The sequence below is a fragment of the Chelonoidis abingdonii genome, chromosome 4, assembly GCF_003597395.2.
Source record: "Chelonoidis abingdonii isolate Lonesome George chromosome 4, CheloAbing_2.0, whole genome shotgun sequence".
Taxonomy (NCBI): Eukaryota; Metazoa; Chordata; order Testudines; family Testudinidae; genus Chelonoidis; species Chelonoidis abingdonii.
The window spans coordinates 106153186-106176939 of NC_133772.1; the positions used below are offsets into that span (position 1 = coordinate 106153186).

General features: G+C 42.6%; 1 protein-coding gene across 3 annotated transcripts in view; it reads right to left on the bottom strand.

Annotated features, from left to right (window-relative positions):
- Positions 1–3234: 3234 nt before the first annotated feature.
- LOC116814876 (uncharacterized) overlaps positions 3235–23754 on the bottom strand; it is a 43284-nt gene continuing 22764 nt past the window's right edge. For all 3 annotated transcript variants that reach the window (XM_075065520.1, XM_075065518.1, XM_075065519.1), the window contains 7 exons: positions 17538–17659; positions 15959–16097; positions 14003–14124; positions 11660–11770; positions 7004–7110; positions 4702–4792; positions 3235–3601 (listed from right to left, as the gene is read on the bottom strand). In XM_075065520.1, the coding sequence (XP_074921621.1) occupies positions 3485–3601; positions 4702–4792; positions 7004–7110; positions 11660–11770; positions 14003–14124; positions 15959–16097; positions 17538–17570 (720 nt within the window). In that variant the 5' untranslated portion in view covers positions 17571–17659 and the 3' untranslated portion in view covers positions 3235–3484. The remainder of the gene's footprint in view (positions 3602–4701; positions 4793–7003; positions 7111–11659; positions 11771–14002; positions 14125–15958; positions 16098–17537; positions 17660–23754) is intronic.

Here is a 23754-nt window from a genome sequence, read left to right on the forward strand (position 1 = left end):
AGTCACAGTGGTGCACTGTGGGATACCGCCCGGAGGCCAATACCGTTGATTTGCGGCCACACTAACCCTAATCCGACATGGCAATACTGATTACAGCGCTACTCCTCTCGTCGGGGAGGAGTACAGAAACCGGTTTTAAGAGCCCTTTATATCGATATAAAGGGCCTCGTTGTGCGGACGGTTGCAGGGTTAAATCGGTTTAACGCTACTAAAATCGGTTTAAACGTGTAGTGTAGACCAGGCCTCAGTCACAGGCAGCCATCTGGAAGAGAGCCTGCAACAGCCGTAGTGTCACCAGTAGTAGGCTGGGGAATACTGTCCATACAAACAAGAACTGATCTGAGATCTTCACAAAAACCAAAAGAACTACAGATAGATTCATACTTTTTTCCAGATCCCGGTGACCACTATGGGTGGCTCTGAGGGGACTGTGATAGTGTGTGACATTAGGGGAAAATAAAATAAAATAATCAAGCTTTCAGCATGACTGAGCATTTTACATAGGTTCCATTTTCAAGGCTACCTTTGTAAGGAAAAAGATTAGAAGCTTAACTTACAAAGAAAAGTTCTGAGATCTCTTCCATTTTTAGGTCCCTCAAATTAGGCAGGCCCTGCAACTAAAGATTTTGCAGGTCCACAAAGGCCAGCTTGGCTTTGCACTTCTATTTTCATCCAAGGATCTCATAGCAATTAATAGACAATTAATTCAGCTTCCCAACCTCTTTATGAGGTAAATATTATTCTCATTTTTAAATGAGAGTGAGACAATTCAGTACCTTGCCCAAAGCCACACAGAGTGTCGGGGCACAGCTGAGAACAGAACCCTACCTACTGGACACTCCATACCTAATCTGATATTTTGAAAAAACTGTAGAATTTTAACTCATCTTTCAGATTTGTTAATGTGCAAAGTTGTGTAACACTCCCATCCCCTCTCACCCAGGCTCCCTTACATCCACTCTATCCATGTGTAGAGGAGTCAAAATTTGTGAAACTTATGCATCAAGAACGAAGAAGATCATGAAAATTAAAAGGAGAGGGTGGTCTACTTTAACTTACACCTTCATACACACACAGTTGCTTTTCTTGTTATGCTCCTCTCTTCCAGCACCCAACACATTAATTACACCAACTCACACTCCCTTAGTGGACACACAAACTCTGTGGGCCAAATTTAGAGTTAATGCATCAGAAGGCATGTAAGTTCCATTTGGGTAAGTGAGAGCGATAGTTTATATCACTCAGTTTAATGGTGTCCAAATGTCACATGCTTGATGAGAGCGCCAAGTGAAAATGTAAGTTAAACTACCCTGGACTTGCCTCTGAACTTAGTCTAAAAAGGCAATAGGAGCCCTCCTGTAAAAGCCTCTACTGTAAATGAGCTCCAGAAGTACAGGTAACATTTTCAATGTCAGAGGGTCCAAATGTCATCAAACATGGATGTGCTCCACCGTCTCTCTACTGAAATTTTTACCCAACAGCAACTTAAAAACCAAAGCATCTGGAGAGTCAATGAGAAGCAGGAAGGAAAAGAAAGTGGTGAAAGCTGGCACCCCCCTCCCTTATATAGTTTTTACCAAAACAAATTGCAAAATTACAAACCAGCCCAGTCACACGGAGAAAACTAAGAAGTCGCGAAAACTGAAAAGTGACTGATCCTTGCTGTACCTCTGAAAAATGAGCAACAAATGAATGTGTGGAATTATTTTCTTCTCATAAGGCAGTATTTGTTATTAAAGTAGCCTTCTATGATCAAGTTATACCATTTTTTTCCCCAATAGGAGCCCTAATTGTAAGTTTGAAATTCAGTCAAACTTGTGTCATACCTTTCTGAGCTAATTATTATGGTTGAAGAGCTTGTTTCCTCATTCTGAAATGCATATTAAATTTCCTTTCTTGTTTCATGACCTCTCTCATTCATTTTCAGATCACAGCCTTATATTGTCATCACCTTGCATGTGGCTTAGCCTCATGGGGAATCTCTTCCTAGTTGATCACTACAGGAACACAGTATTGAGGGGATCAATTATTCTAGATAAAGAAAATAAATGGAAACTTTTTAACTATAAGTTTCCATCTTTATTCATTTTATAGTTTATGAAAAATGCACCCACCAGAGTCTCTAGGTAAAGACTCAACATAAGCCAGGTTACAACCCCCACAAAAACAAAACGAAGTGAGATAAGTCTGACTTCTTGGCCTCAAAAAAAAAAAGCTCTACCCACATAATAAAGATCCATGTATTTGGTGTGCTATTAAGGCCTCAATGAGCTATTACATCTTTTTGCCTCTATATATATTATTACAACATTTTACACGTATTCTTTGCTGCAAATTATTAGAAAAATAAAAACTGTAGCCAGTATAACTTTTTGCTACTTGAATAGGACTTAACTTATGTAGAAAACTTTTAGACATACAGTAACATTGCTTCCAATTGACACTGCACATAGTCAAAAATTCCTGCAGTTAAATGCAAAACATATTGATTGTCAGTGATGTCTAAAGCTGAAAAACTTTTCAATAAACTGAAAGTTTTATATAGTTGGAATAGAAAATCTAAATGAGAGAGAGAGAGAGAGAGAGAGAGAGAGAGAGTGTGTGTGTGTCTTTTCATTCTCTTTGGGAGGGTTTGGGGATGATTTCTGTTATTGTGTATTGCCAATGTTTTACATCACCAAAGATTATACTAGGCCATAACTCTTGCTCAGAATATTTAGTTTCTTAACCCCTTACAATCCTCATTAAAATTAAGGAAGTGAAGCAGATTTTCATTCTCCTATATTTAGACCAATATTTCTGAAGGATTCTTATTTATCCCCAATTACATCAACAGTCAACCTGGGGATCATTGAATAGAAGGAGATCACCACTATCACAATTCTACTCTAAACTGGAACAATAGTCTTTTCTACACCAATACCTATAGGTTCTGTAACTACTGTGCAGACCTTAAAATAATAATAATCAGGAATTCCATACGCAGAATATTGATAGCAGTACTGTAAGTTTGTCAGTACTAAAATCCCAACATAATATATTAAAGCTTTTAAATAAAACTGTGTTAAATATATGAATACCATTCACATTTAATAGTGGGTCTCTATTTTTCTGTTTATATATTTTTTTAAAAAAAACTTTGGGAGGTTCACAGCCATTAATAGTGCACAAGATGGACTCTTCTGCTGTTAGTAGACTGCCATTCTTTCAAAATACTTCCATGCAGAACGAAGCTACAGAGATACCTAGTGGGTAAAATTTATTGTACTGTTATGACACACTGAGAACTTTAATGCAAGAAATTTGACATCTCAAAATATGTTTTCAAAAGCTCCTGTTTCATTAGTGAGAATATGTATAATTTCTAAAATAAATAGTAAGATTTTTCATGATTTTGGAAATAGGGCTTAATCTTACAGTCCTTTCACACAGCTCCCTCTGAAGTCAATGATTTTATACTGTTATCAATAAATCAGTCTGTATGCTAGAGAATCTTGTACAAATGAATTTCTTCAAGTGCTTCTCTATCAATATCCTTTTCCATGTATACATCATAGTCCAACTTCATCTCTTCTACCCACTGGCTGAGCAGTATATCGGTCTGAAACAATTAAAAACAGATACATAAATTAACACAGTTTTGAACAACCAACTCAACCTATGTTCCAAGGATGGCAGACATCAGTGAGAAGAGGGGAGAAAGATAGTTTAGCCATTATAGCTTATTCACCATTGGTAAGTTTAACATATTTCTGGAAGCATCATTTTACCTAAATAGGAAAGAGTAAGGATAACTTCTAAAAAGTAAATCAGTCAGCTTATCTGTTTACTCAAGTTTGGGTCTGATTGTGGAAAAGATACTAGGTTTTTAGCTGGAATGGGAGTCTCTTTGGATTAACATCTGCTGATTAATTATACACATGATTTTATGTTTCCACCCATATTCCAAGTAATATATTGATGAAAGCATGTTATACAACTCAAAACAGACATAGTATAGGCTTTAATAATAGTATAATACTTTGAGATCCTCAAAATTAAGGTCTGGTGTGAATTAAGCATCACAACAGCCCTGTGGGGGCAGATAAATAGTATCCCAATTTTACAGCTGGGGAACCAAGGCACAGAGAGATTGAAATAAGTTTTCCAAGGTCATGCAAATTGCTGGCAAAGCTGGGAATAGATTTCAGGGTCCTGATTCCCAGTTCTCTGCTCTAAGCATTTGACCACACTGCCCTCTGTGATACTGTGCAGCCTGAATAGTAACTGCACCTCTACCCCACTATAATGCGGTTGTGGGGAGCCAAAAAACCCTACAGTATTATAGCTGAAACCCCATTATATCAGGGTAGGGGCAGCAGGACTTTGGCGGTAAAGAGCTCCAGGCTCCAGCCGCTACAGGGAGCCCCAGGCCCTTTAAATCGCCGATGGAGCCCCGCTGCCACAGCCCCAGAGTAGGGGCGGCAGGGCTCCAGCGGTGATAGAAAAGGCCCAGGGCTCCCCGCAGCAGCTGGAGCCCTGGACCCTTTAAAGCGCCACCGGAGTCCCACTGCTACCGCACTATACGCGAACTTGTGTTATATCAGATCGCGTTATAGCAGGATAGAGGTGTATTAGAATGCATATTGACTCACCGTAACACCTTCATAAAGAGTAAGATAAAATTTGTCAGCTAAAACTATTTGAAAAAGAACCACGAACCTGTAGGTTTGAGATAGATTCTTCAAGGCTTGGGACTGTCACTAATAATGATCCTTTTTTCCTCATATTATGACTGATAAATTCCCAGGCTCTGAAACATATTTTAAAATCCAAATATAGTATTTAAAGATCAAAAGATTGCCAGTTTTTAGAGAAAGAAACACATTCAATATAAAATGAATTTAACACTGATAATTTAGTGACCAGAAGTAGACTGCAAATCTTTAAAGTCAATTTGTGCTTTAGTATAAAGTCATTGTTCATATCTTACTGTACGTCTCTGTGTGTGGACCAGCCACTAACACCAGTGGGAGCTACTCATGCAGATCAGAGAGACCATATGGCTTTGGAGTTTTATTTTTGAAATATGTTGTTTCTTTTCCTTTTTAAAATTAGGTTTAGTTGGTGCTCAAAAAAGGGAAGAATGAATAGTTCTGTCAGTGGCCTGTGGTGAGGGCAGAGATTATGTAATCTTCCTCACTTAACTCTTCTAACATACCTTACTCATGACATTCAACACTCTTACTGTTCCAATCTGGAGCCTGAGAGGCTGCCAGTTATGTCCAAGTCTATTGTTTTTTTGTGTGATAGTCAACAAATATCCACTCTAAACTAGGATGAGACACCAGACAACTTAATTTATGACCTAAAACAGAATTTGAACTCTGGTCTCTAGAGGAGAAAGGCTAGTCCTCACTCACTTTTTTATTCACTATAGCCAAAAGTTTTTCTTCATATCACTATGCTGCAGTGGTGACAAAATACTTTGAGGTAAATTAACATAAATCACAGTATTATAGATATATCCTCCTGTCATAAACAGATAGCTAAGGGTTAATGTTTCTTTTACCTGTAAAGGGTTAACAAAGGGAACCAAACACCTGACCAGAGGACCAATCAGGAAACCGGAATTTTTCAAAGTCCGGGGAATTTTTAGAGTGTGTGTCTTTGTCTGTGTCTCTAGTGCTGTTCGGCTTTGAGAGTGTTTCTTTTCCAGGCTCTTCTAACTCTGATTTCCAAGTTGTGAGTACAAAGATTAGAAAACAATAGCATTATATTGTTTTTTTTTGTATGTACATGTGTGTAGTTGCTGGAATGTTTTAAATTGTATTTCTTTTTGAACAAGGCTGTTTATTCATGTTTTCTTTTAAGCAATTGACCCTGTATATTGTCATCCTGATACAGAGACCATTTTTATGTCTTTTTCTTTCTTTTTATATAAAGCTTTCTTTTTAAGACCTGTTGGATTTTCTCCTAGTGGGTACTCAAGGGGATTGAGCCTGCTGCTCACCAGGGAATTGGTGGGAGGGAAAAGAAGGAGGGGGGGAAGGTAAATTGTCCTCTCTGTTTTGTAATTCAAGGAGTTTAAGTACAGTAATCTCCTAGTGTACCCGGGGCGGGAAAATCTGGGGGGAGGTAAAGAGGGGGAAGGGAAGTGGGTTATTTCCCTTTGCTGTGAGACTCAGGGCATCTGAGTTTTGGGGTCCCCCAGGGAAGGTCTGGGGAGACCAGAGTGTGCCAGACACTGGAATCTGGCTGGTGGCAGCGCTATCAGATCTAAGATGGTAATTAAGCTTGGAGGTTTCATGCTACCATCTTATTTTCTGAACTCTAAGGTTCAGATATGAGTAGGAAAGCTGAGATACCTCCAGCATTACTTTTTCCTGATTTTATAAGTCAGATCATTTCACATACCACACTAATATTGTCTAAGAATAATATGGTTTCCATCACTCTGCAAAGTTCATTCTTCCTTAGGCTTGTTCTTAAGGCAAGTAAAGGCATAACTGTGTCTCAAAGAACACAGGCGTAATCTTAACCATGCCTTTGCCCTTTATAGCTCACCTTTGAGGACTTCATGTTTGAAATATCACTAGTAACTGTAAATTGCAGTGTGAATACTTATTTATAGCCCTTTTGTAATCCATCAGTTTGGTGAAGGATCCTCTTATTTTGTTACAGATTTTAATCTTTATGTTGTTAAAGCAATTCAAGACCATTTCTTTATTTCCTATAAAGATAGTACCCTATTTTAACAGATTAGTACAAATGTTCTGAGAAATGTTTTGGTGGAATTAAGAGAAAAAGCTTTTAGTAGATTTCAAAACTAATGATTGCCCTTTAGTTTTAGCTGCTAAATCTGACTAAATCAAGTACAGGCATTTTAAAATACATTTTTCTAATACAAATTATGTGTGTGACTTCAAAAGGCACAATATAAAGGATTTTTTTTTTTTTTTATAACTTGCAAGGTTAAATCCACTGGCAGAGAAACTGATTACTTGTTTGGACACATACTTACCTGGCCTGTTCCAGTCTGTTGAGAAAATATTCAAAGACATTATTCATTACAACAACATCAGCATTTTGAAGGAGTGAAGCCTGAGTACAGATGTCTGAATGAAGCACCTGAAGGACAAATAATTGTACATATGTAAAAGTTAACTTAGAAGAAGATGCACAGCTTTCTAATAGACATGGTCTGTCTATAGAGCACAATATACAATTCATACAATTTATATTAAGTAACAAAGAAATGAACCCACTAGTGAGAGTGTTAAAGAAGCCAGTTTTATTTCCTCAGTAATTACAGTATTTAATTCATTATGTATATAAAATAAAAATATATTACATCTACTTTGCTCTTGATCACTGAATGCCACAATAGAAGATTTAGGAAATTACTTATAATTTAGTTACCTGTGCTTTATCATCATGAATGCTTATTAATTTTAGTAAAGGATTTAATCCAGCTGAAGCTTTTAATGAAGCTATTAAAATCCATTTTAAGGGCTGAGCTGGGCGTTAAGTGATTAAGGCTCAGACTGTCCATGAAGACCCAAGTTTGGTTATTGTGTTCTCCTTCCACATACTGGGAGTAATGGAGATGCGAAGTGCTCAGCTCTCAGAGGGAGAACTGCAGAGACAGAGTGCCTCATATTATTAAATAGGTCCTTCTCCAGTCAGTATAACAGCTCTTCTTGAACATCAGCATCCTGTCTAGTCTTCCTCAGCCAAAACAATGGTAGCAGAAAATGGAGTTGTGGGGCAATTTGGAGGCTCATCAAAACTAACAGGAAGTTGGAGGACTTTCCTCCTAACCCAGAAAAATAAATCTTAAATCTCTGACTGAAAGTGTAGTAGTACAATCTCTTTTGGGATTTTGTCAATCCACATGTTACTTGTGCACCAAGATTTGATTTGAAGTGTCCCTACCAATTAGAAATCAACCTAGTGAATTTGTCTAACTTCTGGAATCAGCTAAACTGATACTTTGCTTACTCAGTCTGAAGTAGAACACTGGATCACTGTCACCATGTGTTACTTATAGGAGTGACATTATCATGGTGGACAAACAGGATGATGCAGTGGCACTGGTCACCTTTTACAGTCAGTATTAAGGGACTAACAATGCAGAAAAAAACAGTTACTAACCTTTTCATAATTGTTTTTCTTTGAGAGGTGTTGCTCATGTCTATTCTGTGTTACGTGTGCACAAACTGCATGCACCGTTGCTGGAGATTTCCCCCTCATTGGTATTCATCAGACCAGCTCTAGTGCCCTCTGATGCTGTGCACTTATGCACTGGTATAAGGGGCATCACCATCCCTGCATCCTCTCAGTTCCTTCTTGGCTGCAAACTCTGACAGAGGGGCAGGAGGGTGAATTATTGAATGGATTCAAGCAAAACATGTTGAAGAACAACAATTATGGAAAGGTTAGAAACCGTTTTTTCTTCTTTGAGTGCTTCCTCATGTCACATCAATTCCACAGTAGGAGACTCACAAGCAGTACCCAAGGAGATGGGTTCGGAATTCATGGACATGCAGCTAAGACTAATAAACTATTAACCGTCACAGGCTGGAAGGAAGGAACTGACAGGGTGCAGGCCGGATCTGGCTCGCATGATTGCCACCCCCATGACGCTGCTGGCCCAGTGCCGCTCCAGAAGCAGCCGGCACTGTGTCCCTGCAGCCCCTGGGTGGGAGGCAGAGGGTTCTGCACGCTGCCATCACCTGCAGGCACCACCCCCTCCCCAAAGCTCTCACTGTCTGGGAATGGGGAACCACAGCCAATGGGAGCTTTGGGGGAGGTACCTGCAGGCCGTGGAAGCACGCAGAACCCCTGCCCCTCCCAACCCCCCCAGGTGCTACAGGGAAGTGGTGCCGGCTGCTTCCAGGAGCGGTGCAGGGCCAGGGAGCCTGCCTAGCCCCACTGTGCTCCACTGCCACCCCGGAGCCACTCAAGTTAAGTGGCACCGGGCTGAAGCCTGCCCCCTCCTGCACCCCGCACCCCAAACCTCTGTCCTTAGCCCCCTGCCACACCACTGCTGCACCCTAACCCCCTGCCGAGCTCCCACCACACCCCTTCTGCACCTGAACCCCCTGCCCTGAGCCCCCTCCCACACTCCACACCCCCTACCCTAAGCCCCCTCGTATACCTCACATCCCTCCTCCACCCCAACCCCTTGCGAAGCCCTTTCCTGCACACCACACCCCCTCCCATACCCCAACCTCATGCCCCAGTCCTACATCCATGGCCCTGCATGCAATTTCCCCACTCAGATGTGCCCCCCTGTACTAACAGAATATTTTGTAGTGATCCTATTATAGTCAAACATTTCGGTAAACAAAAAAAAAAAAAAAAAAAAAAAAAAAAAAAACTTTCCTGACTTTTCCTGGTGACTGTCATCCATTTAAGAGACTAGAGCCAAAGGGTTCACTAAGAGTTTATAGTCATACTTCTTAGTGCACCTAGACTATAAATGGAATTAAGTTCTCTGCTTCTTTGGTTAAGAAGATTATTTGGACATTATTCTCAGTATGTTCTTTAATCTGAATGACAATGTTATCTGGGTACAGTACAATTCTTGTTTCCTAGAACTATTATATACTCTTTTCTAATTTGGTGATTTAAAGGGATTGTGTAAACGGTCTCAAATCTGATCTGCAATACCTTCTTTTGAAATGTCCTCTGAATTCCAAATCACTTCTTTAAAATCCTCCACAATGTTGCCAAGAAAAAAAAAATGTTTGTGTGCTATATATAAGTATTCGTCAACGAAAGGTGGGGACTGACTGTTTACCAAATTGAAAGGGAAAAAGAAATCAGTACTGAAAAGTGGTTCTCTCTTAGTACTGTGAAGATCAAAAACTACTATATAAAAATAGTTACGTGTATTAAAGTTAGATTCATGTAAGGGTGATTTTCTGAATTTGCCCCAACTTCTGTTGTTTTTTTAACCAACCTCTAAGCATTCACATCAAACATGGTACAACATAAGAGACTTCTGTGCACTTATTTTTTAAATTTATGTACAGAACAACAAAAGACTCACTCATAAATTCACTATTAAATATAGAAATTGTTTTACCCTGATATCTCAGGGCGTAGGGGTTACAGTGGAAAGAGTGTATTGTTCTGGATTTTTATCAGAACATCACAGATAACAGTGGCCATTATGAGGCTTTTTTCCCTCCAAGATTTTTAACCTCTTTTCACCTACTTATTACTCAGCCAACTGGCTTCTGGCTGTTTTTTCATGTTACTGTATATCTCAATAAAAGAGAGGATTCATTTTAGGGTGAAGCTGAAATCCAAGACTGAAATGTTTAAAGCAATGTGTGATAATGTTCAAAACAGTGTGTAATAACAGGAGTCACATGACTAAATTAACATCAAGTGGGAGTTGAATGGCAAAGTTACCAGGCACTGCTTTGAAAATGTATTCTCTGTTAGATATTATCTTTATGCACTGAAAACTATAACACTTCAGCAGAATTACATGGTGTGAAGAAAAACTAACATTTAAGGTGTATATTTTCCAGATATAAAGCAACTCAATAGCATGTATACACACATCTACATCTCTAGTGAATTAACCTGATGGAGCATTCTGTTGTACAGTACAAATCGTATTTCGCTGACATATTTCAGACACATCAGAAGCCTTGTTTACACTGCAGCTAGGAGCAAGCCTCACAGCCCAAGTAAACAGACTCATCCCAGCAGGGCTTGAGCTACTACCAAAAAAAAAATTAGTGTGGACGCTGCAGCACCAGTAAAGGCTCAGGCTAGCCACCCAAGCTAGCCACACCTCACTCCCAGCTGCAGTATAGACATACCCTGGGAGTTTTGACACTCATTTCACTTACTGTGTTTTATTCATTGCCTTTGGCCACAAGACCTTTTGCATGGGCTCAGACATTCCCAAAAAGGGGCTGTTCTCATTATGAAAACAGCATCTCTGTATAATGGTTTGAGTTTGTTTGGAACATTTCTTGTTTTTTCTGACATATATATGCACTAATGTGAACTGAAATTCTCAGTTCTAAAAGAAACTAATAAAGAAACACAACACACAATGTTGGCAGCCTGCAGACCTTAGCATCTACTCAAATGCAAATCCTTGACAGTATTTTTGCTATTCTTAACAAAACATGGAAACCCCAGATGCCTCTTGTTTTTCTTATCATTCTAGATATAAACAAACATTTAATATACTGGAAAAAGCAACAAAGAGTCCTGTGGCACCTTATAGACTAACAGAAGTATTGGAGCATAAGCTTTCGTGGGTGAATACCCACTTCGTCAGATGCATGACTGATACTTAATGTACTGGCTTAATCCTATTTCAACAAGCAGTGAAACAGTGGTACAACTTCTATTGATTTTAATGAGACCAGTATGTACTTGTTTGGGGTCAGCTGAGAGATTAAGCCACACTCAGATAAAAGGCTGAATGAATCAAATATTACTATATTTTAAAAATATTCTTTTTAATCTCTTCTCAATTTTAATGTACATTAACTTTTTTTGTTTTGTTTAAAATCAAACCAACAAGTACAGATTTATCTTCAGAATACTGATTTTACGTGCCTCTCTCATTGAAACAGAATTAACTAATCTATTATACAGTTGATTAAAAATATACACACTATAAAATGTATTTAGTCACCTTTACTCTGTCTGTAAATTGGTATTTTGTGATTATCATTTCTTGCAACTGGCAAAAGTCTGCATTCATTTCCACTCCATATAGCTGGGATGCTGAGCTGTAAAGATAGCCCTGAAAGAAGTAGAGGAAATGTAATAATTCAGGTAAAATGACTTCTTATAACTTAAAGTGGAAAAATTAAACAATATAAAGTGAAAAACAAAAAAAAGTTAAGATTAGAGGCAGGTTAAAAAAAAGTGTATTGGAGGGGTTGTTAAAAATTTTTAAATTCGTTTTAAAACATAACGGTAGGAAATGCACTAGAGTGAACTACATAGTTTTCCAGGGTTAAGACTCTCTTTTTGGCAGTTACAGTAAATGGTTTATGAATATTACCATGCAAAAAACAGATGTGAGCTGATAGGTCAAGATAAGAAAGGAAAGCAAGCAACAACTCCAACTCCACTTCTACTCGTAGCTACATAGAAATTGGCTTAAGGGAATGGGGGAAAAAACTAAAGTTAGCACAAACTGAATTATAAAAATAAACTGAAAGGGGAGGGGGTGGAATTAACACACAAAGATTGTGTTGGGATTCTTTTACTTATCGGTTTGTTTTCTTTTGCAGGAGAACAGAATGCAACAGAAATATCCAACAAAACATACACACACACACACACAAATTGTATGAATCTGGAGTTCACTCCACACAGTGGTATGTGAAAGTCCTATTTACACCTATAAACAGGATTTTCCTCCTAGACTGAACAATGCTACTTACAGATACAGTATTTTTTTTAAATGGTAAAATATAAATTATGATTTACATTTTTTAGAATACCTCAAAAATGGTGGAATTAAATTTTCTAAACATTATTCTAAAGTAATTTGCCTTTGGACTCAGATCAATCATGGAAAGTTTCTGTCCAAAAGGAGAATTTCTGATAAAGTATGAATGCCAGAAAACATCAGCCTATAATGGGTAAGATGTTGCAACTTTAACTACAATTTTATCTACAATGAACACTGTACAGTAATTACACTTAGCTAGCATAGGAAAGTTTAAAAAAAAAGTATGACAAACATACAATGTTACAGATGTCAACATACTGAAATTTGATTATTAGAGCTTTCTGAAGCCCTTCAACCCTCTGGCTAGAAAGGCAACCTGTGCAGATAAAACGTGGCAAATTGCCACTTCTGAAATACAAGCCAAGAATATGATGAAAAAGACAACCTCTCTTTTAATTATATTGCTGCTTTATCTTGAGGCTCTCTTTCATTGTAACAATATAAGTGCTCCAGAACTTCAAAAAAAAGTCCAATAACCGACAACAAAATGTTAACATTTAAAGACCCAATCCTGCAAACATTCATATGGGGGAATAACTTTATTCATATGACTAATCCCAAACTGGATTATTCAGAGGAGTAAAGTAAAATGTTCAAGTGTCTCCAAGATCAGGCCCCTATTGAAGCCACTGACTTTGTTAAATTTTTATTAACTGACATAATTTGCACCCATATATGTTTTGTGCTGCTGTTGGCCATGCATTGTACGAATCATGCCAACAGCAATCTGAATTTACACTTGAGCTTCCTGATAAAGTATATGATAGGACAAAATGCTTTAAGTGTTAGCTAAGCATGTTTCTCAATGACTAGTCCATGGACTGGAACTGGTTTCTGAGATTTCCCTGATACTGTTTAGGAATCAGAGGGGTAGCCGTGTTAGTCTGAATCTGTAAAAGCAGCAGAGAATCCTGTGGCACCTTATAGACTAACAGAGAATCCTGTGGCACCTTTAGACTCTGAAACGTCTGTTAGTCTATAAGGTGCCACAGGATTCTCTGCTGCTTTTACTGTTTAGGAAGGCAGCAAGACAGTCCCTGGTATCAAAAAGGTCAAGAAACACTGAGCTAGGCGACAAATTCATATCAAAAGCATCTCAGTGAAATTTAAGAGTTTCCCGCTTCACAATGGGATTTACCAAAACTCAACAGAATATCTGGCCAGAACAGGAAAGAAAACATTAATTTAGCAATGCGAGACTGAGCAGTAACAAACTAAAGAGCAGCGAGGGTGCGAGACAGCAAAATGCTACACTATTGGACAACAGATTCTGATCATTTGTGGAGGAAGTCAATAAGTGAGATCAACAGTGTTTTCGTCTCTGTGAGAAGCAGAAGGAGAACTGAGTGTACAAGAGTAGAACACCTCTTATTTGCTGGATGCTTCATGCTATAGATGGCTATTTGCTGATCTGTCTCCTCAGATAAAGTATGGAACAATGAAAGCTGCCAAACTGGAGAAGGGAAAAGTATGGCACAGAAACAAAATATGAATTCCCATGCTGGATTTTACCCCAAATAGCACTGCACCAAGCCTGGAGCCAACGTCAACCAGAATCTTTCCTGTCAGGTCAGGCAATGCATACTGATAAAGAAACTTCAGTTCCATGAGGGAAAAGGAATGAGAAATAAATTCTGAGAAATAAAAGCAGAACAGAACAAAGGTGTTACATGAGCAACATTCATCAGTGCAAAACATTCAGCAGAGCTTAACCCTACTCTGACATGGATCTCCTCTTCTACTATATTTTAATTCTTGTTTCCTATACTTTTTTTTCATTATAGGGCTCCACCAATCATCTGAGTCTGCAGTGTCCTGTGCTATGTCTTAGAGCTTGTCTACATTTGAAACACTACAGCAGCACAGCTGCAGTGTTGCAGTGCTTCAGAGTAGGTACCACCTACACCAATGGATGGGGCTATCCCACTGGTGTAGGTAATCCACCTCTCTGAAAGGTAGTAGCCAGGTCAATGGAAGAATTCTTCTGTCGGCCTAGCATTGTGTACATCAGGGGGTAGGTTGGCTGAACTATGTCGCCCAGAGATGTGGATTTTTCACACCCCTGAGCGATATAGCTGGGTCTACCTAAGTTTTTAATGTAGACCGGGCCTTAGTCACTAGATTAACTTTAGCTGAATCAGCACCATTCCTCTATTATAGGAGAAGTTAACTATAATTATTAGAGTTGGTTGGAAAAACTCAAAATATTTTTTCATCGGAATTTACTGATTTGTCAAACTCATAATGTTCCACTGAGACAGTCTGATTTTGACAATGCTTGAGGGAATCCAGAAAGGAGTCCTCATGGACCCCTGCCTGTTTTCCTGCCAGCTCACTTGCGCAGCTCCTCAGCACACTGCCACACTGCTTTGGCATCAGTGCTCCATTTCCGTTTGGGGAAATATTTTACATTTAGGTTTTCAGCCTGAATTGCAACAAAACCAAATTCTGAAACACTGAAATCCTCTGAGAAACAGAATTACCTTTCCCACACAGCTCTATTAATTATTTACCTGGAAATATTACTATACATTAATGGCGGTGAATGATTCAGAGTATTACAACTGAATACAGTTTCTTAGATCTCAATGTAACAACAATACATCTGTTCACAAAAGTTCTGTAAATAGTTTAAATTGGAACAGCTAGCTTTTAGAACACAGAATGCTACTGTAATAAAATATTTATGCCTTGCATTTTAAAGGCCCTGCTCTGCTTTGGGGTAGCACAGAGCTGCATCAGGCCAAAGAGCAGCTCTCAGAGGCACTGTGCCTCCTCGTGTTCCTACACATGAAGGTGGAGGTTGCCACTGTGTCATCTCTTTTTGACACTGCTGCATGCACTTTCCTCTTCAGGAGTCCACAACCCTGTCTCCTTCCTGCCCCCTTTGTGGCTGGCTGGTATCACTCATGCAAGTGTGTTGGCCCTTGTGTGCAGGAGGCTTCTTGTACTCTCCCTCATGCAGAGTGTGGGGAATAATCTGGCCTGATGACTAGGCCAGTTTGGAAAGACAAAGGCCACGTCTACACTATAGACTTCTCATAAAAAAAGCTACGTCGATAGGGGCATGAGGATGCATGATCCTTGACCGACACAGTGATACCAGCAAAAGCCCCTAGTATAGCCATAGTTATACCAGCAAAGCTGTGCTTTTGCAAGTTTAGGTTATTTTGCTTCGGGTTGGGGGAGTGCTGGAAAAAACTACACTAGCAAAAGTGCTGAGTTTTACAAGTATAAACAGCTTTCACACTAGGTGCACTTTGCTGGTATTGCATGTCGGTATACCTATATTGGTAAAGCACTCCTAGACTAGACTTGGCCAAAGTCCTCAATCAGCTGGATGGTCTGTTGCTCAGCTGAGTTACTGCATGACTATTTTTAACAAATATAAAATAACTACATCTGTTGTATAGTCACAAATCAGCCAGCATATCTCTTTGGCTTGTGCACTCACAACATGGTACTTACCTAAAGGTGCAGTCTTGTGTGAGCCACACACTACACAGTAGTTTCTACTCATTTTCCCCTTCTCACACAATGAATCAATAATGTCATCATCATAAAGGAATGCATCAACATGAACTGTCGGCTCTGGCTGCTCAAGTATCTGAAAAAGAAGATGAAATCTAAGACAATCACAGGCAAATCTCTTTATTTCACTTATACAGTGATTTGGTTGTTTTAAACAAAACCTAAAAAGGTCCAGACTGTGTCCTATGCAATGCGTTAGACATAAATTACATAGCACATGTCCTAGAATTATGTACACTACTTCCTCACGCACTCTCCACCTTCCCCCAAGGTTCAGTCCAATCAGTCTACTGGTATTTGTGTAATTTATGTATATTAATACTAAGTTTATTATATATTTCTCCAAACTGTAGGGTTATTTTAAACAAATTAAGCTAAATTGATTTAAGTCATGCAAATTGATTTAAGAGAGGGTCCCACCCAATAAGGGTTGCACAGATTTATTTAAAATCTATTTGGTTAAATAGATGCAATTCTTGTGCGTAGACTTAGTCTTCAATATTCAACTGACAGGCAATTGTTTTGTAGAAGTTGTCAAGGAAAAGCTGAAGGTTTGAGCAGCTGCGCAAGGGACTGTTGGGGCTTTTGGCATCCAGGAGACAAGTGAAGGTTATAGGCTAGGTAAGGGATGCATTCCCTCTTTCCTTTACAATTTGGGCACAGGAAGAGGTGACTTACGTTTAGGGGATGGGGAGCTGAATGTCTCAATACTCACCTCAGAAGCACACTAAAGTAATGCTACCTCTCTTACAACTTTAACTGTCTAAAGAAATACATCTTTTCATGTTAAACATTTCAGAATCAGAAACACCATTGATTAATGCACGTACAATTTTCAATCAGATGGACGTTACTGTGTTTGCCTTTTTATTAGTTCAAGGGGGTATGTTCCTCAAGCATCCCCCTATTTCCTCTTTCCTCCTCTCAAAGCACTGGTGTACAAGGCCAATGCATTTTTCCAGTTAAGAACTACATGCCGCTCCTCTGGGAATGTATTAACTCTGTTCCTGGAATGAACGGAAGAAGTGCTTAAGTAGAAAAGATGCTACTTTTCTCTACTCCCAAATACATATGAGCTGAGCATCTTGCCTCTTTCAGTCCCTAACATCTCAGGAAACAAGGAACTGGAAGCCAAACTTGAATCTCCTGTACTGTATACCACCACACCACTGGCCCTGTCTTTTCAGTTTTCTTATTTCACGTTCATACTGTAATAGTGCCTAAAGGCCCCAAATAGGAATCATCATGCCAGCCAGGCACTATATCCCATAACTAGGCTAGCTGCATTTTGCTGGGCACTCTACATGCATAATCAAAGTATTTAACTGAGGCACATTGAGGTGAAGTGATTTTCCCAAGGTCACACAACAAAGCAGCGGCAGAGTTGGGAACAGAACCCAGGTCTCCCAAATCCCATTCCAATGCCCTAATCAACAGACCATATTTCCATCTGTATTACTATTATAATCTCAGTGAATTCTGTGGTGCAGCAGAGAGACCAGAATGACAAGCTTACTTTTTGAATTGCTAGATGTTCCGAGTTAAGCATTGCCTCAATGGGTAAGCAATTCCGAAGATCTTCAGCAATGCTTCTGAGCACAACATCATTATTACTCAATATGAATTCATCAAAGTTATCTACAAAACAAAATGATTCAAAACAATCATGCATATATCATGGGGACTGTAAGTGATGACCAATATAATATAGCTGTGATTTGTAAACAATGCCAGATGTATAGGGTTTTTATATGAAGTATGTTTTCCAATCTTTGTATTTTCAAAAAGAGACCGATTTAAATCTTAATAACTTTGTCTCTTAAAATAAGTATTTTTTAGATTTCAAATTTCTATATTTACAAACCTATAAGTTACACATAGTGATCTATATCCAACCAAAGTGATACGGTCTCAGTTTAAGATATAAAAATATCAAAGATGTATTTGAATTGTTGGGAAAATAACAAAACTCACAGTTGCTCGCACACACATAACTGTCACAAAGGTTTCTCTTACAGAGTGAAATAAAAAACACTAGCATGCTAGTTACGAAGATCAGGGACAATATATGGTTCAACAATTCAGTTTACAAGACATCTTAAGTGTTTAAAAACAAGTGAAAAAAATAAGAATTTATTTTTTCACATCCTATTTGTATTGCAGATTCTTGCTGTTTTTCACATGGAGGCATCTGCAACCATAAGGGTCTCCCCTCTTTCCTGATTTATCCTCTCATCCTCCTCTCTTTAGATCTATAGCCCATTTCCTTTTAACCAGGGAGTACTAGATGAAACTGCCTTTTAGAGCTCCTCCATGCTCCATCCACACTGAGCCTTGACCTAGTTTTTACCACTGGCGTAGGCCAGGATGCAATTATATTTATTTAACAAAAAAAATTAGTAAAAGACAGTTACTTTTTCGTAACTGGTGTTCTTCAAGACGTGTTGCTGATGTCTATTCCACAATAGCTGTGCAAGCTCACCACATGCACTGGAGCCAGAAGTTTTCCCCCAGCAGTACCCGTAGGGGCGCGCCCATACTAACCCCTAGAGTGGCACCTCTATGGCATGGTATAAGGGGCACTGTGCGCTCCCCCGACCCTCAGTTCCTTGTTGTCAGACAACTCCGACAGAGGGGAAGGAGGGCAGGATGTGGAATAGACATGAGCAACACATCTTGAAGAATAGCAGTTACAGAAAAGGTAACTGTCTTTTCTTCTTCAAGTGATGCTCATGTGTATTCCATGCTATATCTGTTGGAGGTGGGTAGGAGTTCACAAACTCTCAGGATGGAGCACAGCCCTGCCGAACCCAGTGTGCGGGTCTGGGAGACGATTGCACAATGCGAGGTGAACGTGTGAACTGAAGATCATGTGGCAGCCCTGCAAACGTCCTGAATGGGGACATGGGCTAAAAAGGGAGCCGATGAGGCTTGCACCCTAGTCGAGTGTGCCCTCACAATTGATGGCGGAGGGATTCCTGGCAGGTCATAACAGGTACAGATGCACAAGGTGATCCAGTTGAAGAGCCACTGAGTGGAGACTGGCTGACCCATCATGCGTTTGGCTGAGGCGATGAACAGCTACAAAGACTTCCTGAACTGCTTAGTCCGCTCCAGGTAAAAAGGCCAGAGCCCGTCTCAGGTCCAGCGCGTGGAGGCGCCACTCCTCACTGGATGCATTGGGCCTGGGGCAGAGGACTGTCAGGAAAGTGCGCTGACCCATGTGGTAGGCAGATACCACCTTCAGGAGGAACGAAGGATGTGGGCAGAGCTGGACCTTATCCTTATGGAACACCTGTACGGGGGCCCTGACCTCTGGGCCCTGAGTTCTGAGACTCGTCCAGCGGATGTGATCGCCACCAGGAAGGCTACCTTCCATAAGAGGTGCGACCAGGAGCACGTAGCTAACGTCTCAAAAGGGGGACCCATCAACCGGGCTAACATCAAGTTCAGGTCCCATTGCAGGACTGGGTGCCTAACGTACGGGAAGAGATGATCCAATCCCTTAAGGAATCAGCCAGACATAGCATAGGAGAATACTTTGTGCCCTTGAACTAGCAGGTGGAAGGCTGATATGGCCACCAAGTGCACCTTGACAGACGAGGACACATGGCCTTGGGCTCTAAGATGAAGGAGATAGTCTAAAATGAGCTAGATCAGGGCAGCCAGGGGAGAAACACCCCCTTCAGCCGCCCATTGGGAAAACAGACTACTTTGCCAAGTAGGCTCGATGTGTGGAGGGTAGCCTGCTTTCCAAGACGACACGCTGAACCCCTTCCGAGCACGTCCTTTCCTCCCGGCCTAACCATTGAGCAGCCATGCCGTGAGGTGGAGTGTAGCTAGGTTGGGGTGGAGGAGGCAGCTCTGGTCCTGGGAGAGCAGGTCCAGGCGGAATGGCAACGGCCATGGCAGATGACTGCCAGGCTTGTGAGGGTCCCATACCAATGTTACCCGGGCCATGCCGGAGCAATTAGGAGAACCCGGGCCCCATCGGTCTTTATCTTTTCCAGGACCTTGCCGATCAGAGGGGGAAGGCATAGAGAAGCAGGCCTGACCAGGATAGGTGGAAGGCATCAGAGATAGCTCCCACTCCCAGTCCCCCCCAGAGCAGAACTGGGGACACCGGCAGTTCTGCTGAGTCACGAATAGGTCCACCTGGGGAGTTCCCCACTATTGGAAAAGTCTGTGCATCACCTCTGTGTGTAGAGACCACTCATGCTGAGAAGAGAAGTCTCGGTTCTGGCGATTCGCCCGTGAGTTCCGGGTGCCCAGTAGGTGATAGGCCTGTAGGCAAATGTCGTGGCTATACAGAAGTCCCACAGCCTGAGGGATTCCTGGCAGAGGGGAGAGGAGCGGGCCCCGCCTTGCCTGTTAATGTAAAACATCGAGGTTGTGTTGTCTGTGAGAACCCTGACCACTGTGCCCTTCAGGTGCGAGCGGAAGGCCACGCAGGCCAGCCACACCGCCCTGAGTTCCTTGACATTTATACGCAAGGAAAGGTCCTGCGCAGACCACAGACCTTAGGTCTGAACATCTCCCACAGGGGCTCCCCACCCCAGGTCCAATGCGTCAGGCACCAGCTCCACCAACGGGGCCTGCCCCTAAACAGGACCCCATGGACCATGTTCCCCGGGGAGGACCACCATTATAGGGAGGCAATCACCGGCTCGGGCACAGTGAGGACCTTGTCCATCCTGTCTCGGGCCTGGGAGAACACTGAGGCCAACCAGAGCTGGAGGGGCCTCATCCTGAGTCTGACACCACACATGTGCATGCTGACATGTGACTAGGTGCTGGAGACATGCTCTGGCTGTCATCATGAGAAACTTTGTGACTGTGCTGATGAGCCCTTTCAGCGTCTCGAATCTGTCCAGTGGGAGGGAGGCCCTGCCCCGGCCCAAGACTGCCCCAATAAACACTATGCGCTGTAGTGGGACTAACACGGATTTGGTGTCATTCACCAACAGGCCCAGGGTGGCGCACATGGACAGGAGGAGTGCCACATGATCCCGCACCTGCAACCGGGAGCTGCCCTTGATCAGCCAGTCATCCAAATAGGGGAAGATCTGGACCCCACAATGTCTGAGGCAGGCCACCACCACAGACATGAACTTTGTGAATATCCTGGGAGCAGTGGACAGGCCAAACAGGAGGACTGTAAATTGGTAGTGCTCCTACCCAACCGTGAAACGGAGGAAGAACCTGTGCCCCTCAAATATATGAATGTGGAAGTACGCGTCCTGCAGATCGAGGGTGGCGTACCAGTCCCTGGGATCCAGGGAGGGGATGATGGAGGACAAAGAGACCATGCAAAACTTGAGCTTTACCATGCACTGGTTCAGGCCTCACAGGTCCCGGATAGGCCTGAACCCACCTTTGGTCTTTGGGATAAGGAAATAGCAGGAGTAGTACCCCTTGCATTTAAACTCTGCTGGCACCACTGCCACCACTCCTAAGCCAAGGAGCTGCCCCAACTCCTGCTCTAGCAGGGCCTCATGAGAGGGGTCCCCCAGGAGGGATGGGGCGGGGGGTGGTTGGGCAGGACAGAGGTAAACTGGAGGGTGTAGCCCCAGGAGACAGTGTTGAGGACCCAACAATTTGAAGTCCGCTGCGACCACTCTGGGAAAAAAAGCGCACAACCGGCTGGAGAAAGGAAGCTTTACTGCGGGTGGATCCCTGGTGTGAATTAGTAGGTCACCCCTGGGTGTCCCATCAAAACTGACGTTTCCCTGCCTGTTTACCCTTGGTGGACTCAGGATGGCGGACAGACTACCTCTGTGGGTGTTTCTTATAGTCCTGTTATTTTTTATAAGGGGGCTCATATTTAGAGTGGGTGGCCTGGGTGGGAGCCTGCTGAGGCTTAAACTTGGGCCTACCCAGAGCCAAGACATAGAGGCCAAGTGTCTTAAGCGTAGTGAGGGAATCTTTCAGGCCATGCAATTTCACATCCATCTGTTCCGCAAACAAGACCTTGCCCTCGAACTGGAGGTCCTGCAAGGAATTCTGCGCCTCACAGGACAGCCCAGGCAGCAATAGCCACGATGCCCTTCTCATGGACCCTACAGAGGACATGGACCTTGCAACTGTATCTGCAGTATCCGCAGCATCTCACGCTGCCTGCAGGGTTGCCCTGGCAGCCGCTGAACCATCCTCCACCAGAGCTTTGAGCTCCTTCCTGTCACACTCCTGGAGGGAGTCCTCAAATTTGGGTAGAAAGCGCCCCACAAATTGAACTCATACCGACCCAGGAGAGCCTAATGGTTCGCCACCCTTAACTGGAAACTCGAGGACAAATAAACCTCTCCCCCAAATAAATCCAGCCTCCTTGAGTCTTTATTTTTTTGGAGTAGGGGCTTGTTTCCCTGTCTCTTCCTGTGGTTGACCAATTCGACCACCAGGGAGTTGGGGGGAGGGTGAGTGTACAGCTATTCATGCCCCTTGGTGGGCACAAAGTACTTCTGTTCTGCCCTCTTAGAGATGGGGAGCAAGGAAGCTGGGGTTTGCCACAAGCCATATGAAATTTCTGCCACCCCTCTGTGGAGTGGAAGGGCCACCCTGCCCGGTACCGAGGCTGACAGGACATTGAAGAGGGAGTCTGAGGGTTCTTCCACCTCCTCGGCCTGAAGGTTGAGACTTGATGCCACCCTTTTCAATAGTTCCTGGTGGGCCTTAAAGTCCTCCTGCGGAACAGAGGGAGGAGGGGCCGTAATCACCACATCAGGGGAGGGTGAGAATACAGGAATGGAACCACTGGTACCAGGGGTCCCACCACTTTGTTGCCCTCCGGACACAGAACCAAAGATGCACGTCTTACCAATTCTTTTCTGGGAGGCCGGGAAAGGGAGGCCGACGGTCATGCCAAGGCTCCGGCCACTGTTTACCCTTGGTGGACTCAGGACGGGGGACAGACTGCCTCTGTGGGCGTTTCTTATAGTCCTGTTATTTTTTATAAGGGGGCTCATATTTAGAGTGGGTAGCCCCCATTAGAGGATGTGTCAGCCAAGGAGCCCAGTGCCAATGCACCTGCTGTGGCACTGGAAAAGCAGGCTGTTCAGCCTAACTAGCCTGTCCCATCGACTTACAACTATGAACGGAGGCTGGACTGGTATATGACCTGCCACTGTCCCTGGACAAAGAGGAGCGGTGGCATTGGGAATGGTGCTGACCATGAGACCATGATCCCAATGTCAAGGAACGGTACCGCCAGTAGCAGCTGCTCCGTGATCGGCTCCAGCAGGCAGATCCGCAATGGTGAGGCACCGGCGATCAACGCCTGGGACTGTGGGAACGGTGCCATGGTGGGGTCCTGGAGAGAGATGACCAACATGAACAGCGTCGACGACCGTACTGCAACAGGCTACGGTACCCTCTCAAAGACGAGGACCTCCGGTGCTGTCTGTCTGTCTGTCTCTGTCTCTACGGGGCCCACTCCCTTTGCAAGGTCTTCTTCGGTCCCTCGAGGCAGAGTGCAACCTAAAACCCCTGTCAGTCCGAATCCAGCCAGACAACCTGGTAGTGGGGGGGGTCGACAGTGACCAGTGCGGACAACACATGGGATGGTCGCCGAGCAGCAAAGAGCGTTGGGAACATTCGCTCGACCGCAAACGGTACCAACCAGCCGGCAACTGTGGCAATCCAAGCGGTGGCTTGCCTCTGGACTGGGGAGCCAATGGTGGCAAAGCCCCTGGTACCAGCAGGGGTATAACATCCTGGGCCACTTGCAGGGCCTCTGG